The sequence below is a fragment of the Sus scrofa genome, chromosome 13, assembly GCF_000003025.6.
Source record: "Sus scrofa isolate TJ Tabasco breed Duroc chromosome 13, Sscrofa11.1, whole genome shotgun sequence".
In the NCBI taxonomy this organism is placed as follows: Eukaryota; Metazoa; Chordata; class Mammalia; order Artiodactyla; family Suidae; genus Sus; species Sus scrofa.
In genome coordinates this window covers 14,207,604-14,217,328 of record NC_010455.5, presented here as the reverse complement: position 1 = coordinate 14,217,328, position 9,725 = coordinate 14,207,604, and the positions used below count along the sequence as shown (strand labels likewise).

The 9,725-nt window shown below is 52.1% G+C and overlaps 1 protein-coding gene across 2 annotated transcripts; it reads left to right on the top strand.

Annotated features, from left to right (window-relative positions):
- EOMES (eomesodermin) lies at positions 1,145–7,739 on the top strand. 2 transcript variants are annotated; one of them, XM_003132081.4, is made up of 6 exons: positions 1,145–2,439; positions 3,410–3,564; positions 4,249–4,370; positions 4,813–4,971; positions 5,057–5,118; positions 5,911–7,739. In XM_003132081.4, the coding sequence occupies exons 1-6, from the start codon at positions 1,562–1,564 to the stop codon at positions 6,590–6,592; spliced, it is 2,058 nt and encodes a 685-aa protein (XP_003132129.2). In that variant the 5' UTR covers positions 1,145–1,561; the 3' UTR covers positions 6,593–7,739. The 2 variants fall into 2 exon arrangements, with proteins under 2 accessions (XP_003132129.2, XP_005669372.2); XM_005669315.3 differs by having other exon boundaries at positions 5,854–7,739.

The following is a 9,725-nucleotide window of genomic DNA, read 5'->3' as shown; positions in this document are numbered from 1 at the left end:
TCCCGACATTTCAGCCGGAAAATGCGCTCCCTGAGCACCAACAAGCCGCGTCTCTAATTGCTTATTAACAGCAAATATTCAGGCTACTCCTTATCTGCAACAAAACGTGTCCCACACCTTCTGTATTAATAAACAATAAAATATGACGGCATCACTCTTGACTACTGTCTGCAGAAACGCAGGGGAGAAACAGGCAGCTGGGGCAAAAGGGCTTAATTCAATATCAAACTGATTATTTCACTAATTATTCCACCTTCTGTGTTGAGCTGCAGAGGAAAGGCGCAGGGAATCTTAACCGTGAGGCTGCAGAGGAACCTTTGTTTCTCGGTGTCAGACCCAACTGAAGATGGGAGGGGGATGGGATTCGGGATTCAGAGAAACTGAATGGCGTGGTGAGTAAAAGTAATCGCCTCCTGGAAGCAGGCATGTTGGTGTGGGAATGAGGGCGTTCCTAGTGTCCCACCCCACAGGGGCTTCTGATTCCTAAGCTTGGCTTGGGTCACCAAGGAGAGCACTGTGCTTTCGCCATCCCCGCAAAATCCGAAAGCAGACGCCAGGTTCCTTTCCACAAATCCTTCCCATTGAGCAAAAGGGTGGGACCGAACAAAAAGCGGTCCGTGTGTGTTGAAGGACAGAAAGTCCTCCCCAGTTGGGAGGAAAGTGTACCTGAAGTTAAAGCGAGGAAAGTGACTTCTCTTGGGCCTCGCTCCAACTCGTCCCAGATCCCCACCCTTAGGGACCGGTGCCTCCCTGCAAGCCATCAGCTAGCAGAGTATTTCCATCTCCGGCCTCAGAAACCTGCTCCCGCCTCCGCATCCCTCGCTCAGAGTGCGGTGAAGACTTATGTGCCAAGAGTGGACCCCCTTTCGGAGACCCCAAACTCTGTTCCCCTAAACTCCATCAAAATACAGACATCACGGTTGTTTCTCAGAGTAGGACGGAGTCTCAAATAAAAAAAAAAAGAAAAGAAAAGAAAAAGAAAAAGCGGGCTAAAGGAGAAGAAAGTCGCAGGCGACTTGATCCAATTAGTAAATGCCTAATTGAATTAGTGTCACCTCCACCAGCCAATAGGAGGGACCTGAGGCTGTGGGGCCGAGAAGCCCCTCCCTGACCTCACTTATATAAAGCAGCCAATGACAGCCTGCAAGTTTCCAAGTGGTCAACTTGACCGACAGTTTGTCAGTCGAGAAGGGCAGAAAGACTAGCGCTGGTGGGTGGATAGGGAGAGAGATCTAAGACTACTTCTTCCTGTGTGTGCGGGGGGCGGTGAGTAGAGGTCCAGAGAAGCAAAAAGACGGGGAAAGAAAAGGAGAGTGCTTCTGATCAGTTTCCACCTCCTGCCTTCAAACTCAGTGCGCTTTCCTTGCGGAAAGTACGCTGGGTTCAGGGCGCGGGAGTGCGCGCCTCAGTGGCCCGCTTGTCGCCAGGTGGGTAGCCCAGCACCGGAGGAAGGGGAAGTTACCTTCCCCTCGGAAGAGGGCGCTGGCTCCCCCGTCCTGCCTTTATAATAAGGCTGCGATAGGAGAGGAAGCAGCCAGCTGCCGTCTGCGCTTTGCAAAGCATGCAGTTAGGGGAGCAGCTCTTGGTGAGCTCGGTGAACCTGCCCGGCGCGCACTTCTACCCGCTGGAGAGTGCGCGAGGCGGCACCGGCGGGAGCGCCGGGCACCTCCCGGGAGCGGCCCCCTCTCCCCAGAGGCTGGACTTAGACAAAGCGCCCAAGAAGTTTTCGGGCAGCCTCTCCTGCGAGGCAGGGAGCCGGGAGCCCGCAGCCACCGGCGCGGGGGCCCCCGCGGCCATGCTCAGTGACGCCGACGCCGGGGACGCCTTTGCCAGCGCTGCGGCGGTGGCCAAGCCCGGACCCCCGGACGGCCGCAAGGGCTCCCCCTGCGGGGAGGAGGAGCTGCCCTCCGCCGCCGCCGCCGCCGCCGCAGCTGCCGCGGCCGCCGCTACCGCGCGCTATTCCATGGACAGCCTGAGTTCGGAGCGCTACTACCTCCAGTCCCCCGGACCTCAGGGCTCCGAGCTGGCCGCGCCCTGCTCGCTCTTCCCGTACCAGGCGGCAGCTGGGGCGCCCCACGGATCCGTGTACCCGGCTCCCAACGGGGCGCGCTACCCCTACGGCTCCATGCTGCCCCCCGGCGGCTTCCCGGCGGCCGTGTGCCCACCCGGGAGGGCGCAGTTCGGCCCGGGAACCGGCGCGAGTAGCGGCGCGGGAGGCAGCGGCGGCGGGGGAGGCGGCCCGGGCGCCTACCAGTATGGCCAGGGGGCCCCGCTCTACGGGCCGTACCCCGGGGCGGCAGCGGCGGGTTCCTGCGGAGGATTGGGGGGCCTGGGGGTTCCTGGCTCCGGCTTCCGTGCCCACGTCTACCTGTGCAACCGGCCTCTGTGGCTCAAATTCCACCGCCACCAAACCGAGATGATCATTACGAAACAGGGAAGGTGAGCGCAGCGCGGAGGGGCCCCGAGGCGTGGGGGTAAAGAGTGTGTGGTCCCAGGGATGGCCGGGAACGGGGGCCGCAGCTCGCTCGCTCGGCTCTTTGCTTGTAGACTGAGTTTCTGTACCGAGCAAGTGGAAAATCCGCATCGCCAATCGGTGTCCCTCCCGTCCGCGCACGGGCGCTTGGTGCAAGCTGCTTCCCCCCTTCCCTCTGGTCACCCTCACCTGGACTGACGTGGAGGAGTGGAAATGGAAGTTGAGGCCTATCCACAAAGCTGGATCTATTAGATCGGCCCGCTAGGTCCCTGCATACCGGCGAGGAGCCACGGATGGGGGGAAGCCGCAAGGGTTGCTTCCCCTGGGCGCAGTAGATGGGCTCCCGCAGTTTTAGGCGCCAGGGTCTCCATGGGGTGCTTCCGGGGGCCGAGTGTGAGGACCAGGGCTCCGAACTTGAGTGCTGGTCGGGTATTGGTTAGCCTGGCCCTGGATTCAGAAGGGGCTGGGGGGCCTGGGCCAGAGGAAGTTCGGATACACATTCCACTGCTAGCAGCGTCTAAGTGAGGGGTGGGTCCTGAAGAGGGACGTCCAAGGGGGACTTTTAACCCCGTAGAATTGTGTGTGTATGTATTTTTACGAGAACAACTTAATGTTGTTTTCTGGCACTTGTACATATAAAAATGAATGATTTTAAACGTCCTGGAAGAAAATTTAATAAGCATCTGAAAGGCTCAAGAACTTGAGTTGGGAGAGTTGGGAAGCGCAGGTATTGGGAAAATACTGACTTTGGGGCAAATTATTTGGGAAAAAGAGGTGTTCCAAGAGTTGCCACCCAACAAGATTTTACATAGTAAGGGCCACTTTACCGGTGTTCTGTTGGTTCTGCAGACTTCCAAACGTGGTACCCTGAGCCTGGGCCTGTTCCGGGACAGCCCCCGATTGAAATTTCGCCTCCTGGTTCTGTCCCCTGCACAGGCGCATGTTTCCTTTCCTGAGCTTCAACATAAATGGACTCAATCCTACTGCCCACTACAACGTTTTCGTAGAGGTGGTGCTGGCGGACCCCAACCACTGGCGCTTCCAGGGGGGCAAGTGGGTGACCTGCGGCAAAGCGGACAATAACATGCAGGGTGAGGAGAGAGGGGGCCCGGGCAGGGAGGAGCCCTGAGGAGCCCCGAGGAGCCCCTGACTCCGACAACTCCCATTTAAATCTAGCATTCCTGCCCTCCAAGCCCGGGCCTAGAGGTAGGGGTTTCTTTGTGTTGATTGTTGGATTAAGGGAGAGAATTGCTAAGTCAGATTTCTTACCAACCAGTATATAGAATTTTAACCATGACCTACTCCTGCCTGCCCCCCCCAAATCCCTATCTTTGAGAAAGGAATTGCCATCAACTCCAGATGGCAAGGGCTCCTGGCATTCTCAACTTCACTCCAGAAAGACTTCCCCAAGGTTGTTTTCACCACACAAATCCAACCACCTCTCATCACATCTTGCCCTTCTAGCTTTAGAAGCCCCCAAAATGACCTTCAAGAGGCATCCCCTCCTGTTGGCTCCATTTTTGTATGTTGGGGCACTAGTAAGATGGGTGCCTTGTCTAAGGAAGGCTGGAAGCACAGGGGCCCTGGGAGGGGAATCCACAGAGTCTAGTTGATCTCCGCTGGCCTTCTTAAGCCGTCAAGGGTGGGAGACTTGTGTTGAAGTCTAGCTCTTAAATCTTGCCTCCCCCCCATTAGTAATAAACATCCCTCCTCTACCTCCATTTGCAAACAGCCCTATATGATTGGGTTTTGTGTTTTGTTTCATTTTCTCTTAGGCAACAAAATGTATGTTCACCCAGAGTCTCCTAATACTGGTTCCCACTGGATGAGACAGGAAATTTCATTTGGGAAATTAAAACTCACCAATAACAAAGGCGCGAATAACAACAACACTCAGGTAGAGTAGCAGAGGGGGGTGTCTTCTGGCTCTGAATCTCTTTTCTAATGAGTTTCCCTACCCCTCATTGTATTTATAGTATTTGCAATGACCTGTTGCTTGCCTCTTGTTTTTTTCTTTTGACCTTTCTCGTTTTTTTCCTTTTTTTTTTTTTTTTTTAACTTTTTTTACTCTACTGGATTTCAATAACAGTGAGTTTACTGCTAGGAACAGAAATACTGAAATCTTTTGGCAACTGAGGCAACCAAGAGGAACGAGTGTTTGTTAACACTCCTACTCAGCTATGTTTTAAGTTTCCAAAAATGGCAAGAGAAAAACTTAGCTGTTGGTGGGGAGCACACAGGAGTCCCATCCCAAAGTATACAACTGGTCCAATTTGACTTTCATTGACCCTATAAGAGACTTTAGATTTGGCAGCTCTTTTTTCCTGTACCATTTACAGATGATAGTCTTGCAATCTTTACACAAGTACCAACCACGTCTGCACATTGTTGAAGTCACAGAGGATGGTGTAGAGGACTTGAATGAGCCCTCGAAGACTCAGACCTTCACCTTCTCAGAAACGCAGTTCATTGCAGTGACTGCCTACCAAAACACTGACGTGAGTGTCCCAAAGCTCCTGGGAACCCTAAAGCTAGGTCCGGTGTGAGAGGTAAAGCCCTCAATGCCTGCTTTTTCTTATCTAGATAACGCAACTAAAGATTGATCACAACCCCTTTGCAAAAGGCTTCAGGGACAACTACGACTCGTAAGTGCACCTGTTTTTACTTGCATGGTCGCCTTTGAACAAGACCTCTAGAAGCAGACATTTTTTCGGGGACCATATTCTAGAAAGGGCTTTCAAGATTGCCGACTTTTACCAATTTTTATGTTTGCATATTTTTGGCCTTGACTAATCTTGCAGAAGGGTTCCCACATTTCATTTCTAAAGAAATGTTAAACTTTTTTTTTAACATTTGAGTGGAGATTGGGAATTTTCATAATCTGCATTTATATACCTTCCTTTCCATTGGATCCAAGTTTTTTATTCTCCCAGGAGCAGGTATTATTACTCCCCCTCTTTTTGATTTTACATGAGAAAAACCTGAAACTAAGAGGATGTAATTTTCACAACATCAAACAGGCAAGGCCCTGCAAATGCCTTTTAAATCTGAGATTTCTACCTCCACCACCTTTCCTAATAGTGACAAGGGGGAGTTGCTCTGAGTTCTTCAAAGTTCTAGGCCTTGCAGAGGTAGATTTCCTATAGTTGAAATACTGAAGGCCCGGGAGGAAACCTTTTCTTATGGCGCGGCACAGTTTTCCCCAATAGCCAAGAATGCAGCAAAAATGGGCTGCACTGTCCCCATCCCTCCACAGCGCTCAGCCAAGAGCTCCGTCCTCCAACTTTCTTCATTTCTGGGAGGTAGATTGTTTGGGGTCAACGTTAGGGTGTTTTTTTTTTTTTTTTTTTTTTTTTTAAGTGTTTCTCTTTATATTGTAGCATGTACACCGCTTCCGAAAATGACAGGTTAACTCCATCTCCCACGGATTCTCCTAGATCCCATCAGATTGTCCCCGGAGGTCGGTACGGCGTTCAGTCCTTCTTCCCGGAGCCCTTTGTCAACACCTTACCTCAAGCCCGCTATTATAATGGCGAGAGAACCGTGCCACAGACCAACGGCCTCCTTTCACCCCAACAGAGCGAAGAGGTGGCCAGCCCTCCCCAGCGGTGGCTGGTCACGCCTGTCCAGCAACCTGGGACCAACAAACTAGACATCGGTTCCTATGAGTCTGAATATACTTCCAGCACCTTGCTCCCGTATGGTATTAAACCCTTGCCCCTGCAGACCTCCCATGCCCTGGGGTACTACCCCGACCCCACCTTCCCTGCCATGGCAGGGTGGGGAGGCAGAGGTTCTTATCAGAGGAAGATGGCGGCTGGACTCCCATGGACCTCCAGAACAAGCCCCCCTGTGTTCTCTGAAGATCAGCTCTCCAAGGAGAAAGTCAAAGAAGAAATGAGCTCTTCTTGGATAGAGACGCCCCCGTCTATCAAGTCTCTCGATTCCAATGATTCCGGTGTATACACCAGTGCTTGTAAGCGAAGGCGGCTGTCTCCTAGCACCTCTAGTAATGAAAACTCCCCCTCCATAAAGTGTGAGGACATTAACGCCGAAGAGTACAGTAAAGACACCTCGAAAGGCATGGGGGGGTATTATGCTTTTTACACAACTCCCTAGAGAGTTCTTTTAACCTCGTGAAAATGAGCTAATGAAAATTTTGCAGATGGACTTGGTGGTGTTTTTGTTGTCGTCTTTGCCTAGGTTGCCAAAAAGACCTTTGCCTTCCACCTTGACGCATACTGTTTTGTGCAATTCTCTAAAAGAAGGTGCCAAAGCGTTTCGATTGCTGCAGGTAACTGAAACAAGCTTAGCCATTTTTTTCCCTTTTTAATAAATTGAATGGAGAACTTTCAAGTGTTTTAAAATATGAAGGTTATTCAAAGTTATGGATTTATTTATTGGAGACTCTAGACATTCAGAAAATTGGGCTGTGAAGATTGAGTGCCATCAGAGAAGTTGAAAGCTTTGGTTCTCATTTTTATTTGTGACTCTAAGCAAAGGGAAGAAGCCCAAAGTGGTAGGTGGTTTTGCTTCTGCAAGAGAAAGGTGGGCCTTCAGCTTCCACAAGGATTTTTTGCTATTAACTCTTTGCTAGGGACAAAAGATGTTAGGCCTGGGGGCAAGAGGAACTTGGGGAAGGTGCTGGTTTTACCTGACTTTGATTCTTCCCAGGCTTCTGAAACAAGCCATGTTTGCCCTAGTTAGGGATTCCAGGCCTCTGCTGTGTGCTGGGTGGCTTGTAGGACTCAGGAGAGGGCAAGGGAAGGAGTGGCCAAAAAAAAAAAAAAAAAAAAAAAAAAAAAAAAGCCGGGGTGGGGGAGGGGGAGAATTTTAAAGTGTACAGTTCTGTGTGCTTAGATATATTGTAGAATAATGTGGAAAATATTGTACAAATAGTCTACTGTAGGCTTATGAGATTATTATGTAAAATTGGTGCTTTGGCTTTGTAAAGAATTTGCAAATCACCAGACAACACAGGTGTGGGAGAAGGGGAAGTTTCTCTCCTCTCCCCACAGCATATGGGAATATTCTGTTTACTTCTTAGTTGAGAATGTATTCAGCCTCTCTGTACTAACTTGAACCGAACCCGTGTCAAGGAAAACTCCCATTTCATCCTCTTCCTTCACCACCCCCGCTATCCAACTCAGTAATGTGAAGAAACAGAAACCCCACGCCACAGCTCCTATATAGGCTTTTTAGAGATCTTGGATTTTTATGTACAGTCTAGTCATTTTTAATAAATGTGGTTCATTAAGGGAACAGGCATAGCTGTCTTCTGTAACGTGGGTTTTAATCTTTGTTTCAAAAAAATCTTTGTTTAGTTTCTTCCTCCACCCTCCTCCAGCATGAACACTGTCCCACCAGCCCACTGCCCACCCCGCCCCCGCAAAGCTCTAGAATCTCTTAAGTGAACACAGTCGTCGTGAAGGGGTGGGGAAGCTTTTGTTTATCTTATTTTTCCTCTAAGGATGAATGGGGTTATTTCCTTACCGCACTGGTAAGTCGGGACAATGGGTATTGGGGCTAGGGAGGGGGAGGAGGGTTGCCGCCGAGACACTAGATTGTCCACAGCAGGCTTGCTGCAAGCCTAGAACACCACCCCCAGCACTGGGCGTCCGGGCTTTTTCTAGACCTGTTTAGGGCTTCCCATCCCCGGACCCACGTGGGCTCCCGGGAACCCTCGCAGTCCTCCCAGCGCCCACCAGTTCCGGGTCCCTGGGGCGCGGTGGGAGCTATCCCTTCACCCCTTCTCTAGCTGCCACCTGCGGCTTCCCTTTCGGAGCTCTGGACCCCGCCGGGGCACCTGCGTGCCGGGGCGTTGAGGAGGCGGCGGGCTTCTGGGCTCTGCCAACAGCGACCAGGCAGCCGATCGCCTCGCGTTTAGCGCCGCTTATTTGGCTCTCAGTCCCCGGGAGGGCGAAGGCCACTCCATCCCCTGGCTGAGCTCCGGACCCGCGGAAGAGTTAAACCCAGGAGCGGGGCGGAGGGCCCTTTGTCCCGCTGCCAGACGCCCCGCCAGGCTTATCGGCAGACGGCTTCTGGCCCGGCTTGCGGTCCTTCCAGCCCCCTCCCCACCCTCCCAGGGTAAAGGTCTGGCCAGGAGGGTCATTTTTCTAACTGCGTGGCGCGGAAATGCAGCTGCTAAGAGGATTAGTGCTGGGGGTGGTGGGGCGAGCGATCAGCCGGGACCTCCTCCTCTTCCGCGCCCAATTAAGGCGGCCAGGAGCGTGCAATTCGCCTCTGCGGGTTTGCCGGTTCCCACCTCCCTTCCCGGGTCCGAGTCCTTCCCGCGCCGCCGGTGACCTTGGGGTCTCGGACTCTATCCCCGCGTCCCCGACAGCGCCAGTTCCAAACGCTTTGCCCAAGCCGCCCCGAATTTTACCAGAGCAGGAAATGAAAGCTTTGAAACTTGGTTTACGGGTGTTTACTGTGGACGGAAGACCCAGACTGGAGGAGGAGAAATCGTAGCCACGTAATTTGATCAGCGCTTCCCCCTTTCCCATCCCCAAGGAACTCGAGCTTGTTGAGAGATGCGATGGAATTTCGAAACGGTGTTCTCCTATTCTGCCCTCCAGAAAGACTGAAAATGCTAATCACCGCCGGATAAGGCAGACACTGGCCCCAGTCTATTTCGATCCTGTATATTTTTGCACCGTACAGTAAAAAGAACCTGGTACTTGTGAAAAGTCCCTCGCAGTGTTTAATAGAAACGTAAGTGGCTGAGTGGCCCCAATTAACACCTTGTGATAAGGCATTCCTAAGATGGAGTGTCAGACACCAAATTGTGAAGAGATGTATCTAATTAATCCTCCTAGGATGACACCGATAAACAAGCCTCTATTTAAATAAAGATCAAGGGCTCGGCGCCCCGTTTGTTTACATTCTCTGTCGGGGTCCCAGCGTTTGCGCCCGTGCGGGCGGCGGCGTTCTCTGTATCGAGTGGAGACACCGGCTTGAGGCTCTGCTGGCCCGCCTCGGTGCTTGCCCCAGACAAAAATCTGCAATTAGATAAAAAACAAACTGCAACGGAAGAGAGAAAATAAGTGCCAAAGGGATCCCGACTCCGAGTTGGAAATACTGTTGTCATCCACGCGTGTCCTTTACATCGCCACTTTGGGGTTCGTTCGAGTTTTTAGAAGGAAGGCAAACAAAAAGCATTCCACCCGCAGCTCCAGGAAGTCGAACTCCGCGCAAGACCTTCCTCCGCCCCCTACTTGCCCCGACACCGCGGGCGTTCGCTCCTCCAGGG

What these genes read in the sequence shown, in the direction of transcription:
- EOMES (XM_005669315.3), top strand. Translation starts at nt 1,562, where the DNA reads ATGCAGTTAGGGGAGCAGCTCTTGGTGAGCTCGGTGAACCTGCCCGGC. An exon ending in CGAATAACAACAACACTCAG is followed by an intron (nt 4,371 to 4,812) that starts GTAGAGTAGCAG and finishes TACCATTTACAG; the next exon opens with ATGATAGTCTTGCAATCTTT. An exon ending in CTGCCTACCAAAACACTGAC is followed by an intron (nt 4,972 to 5,056) that starts GTGAGTGTCCCA and finishes TTTCTTATCTAG; the next exon opens with ATAACGCAACTAAAGATTGA.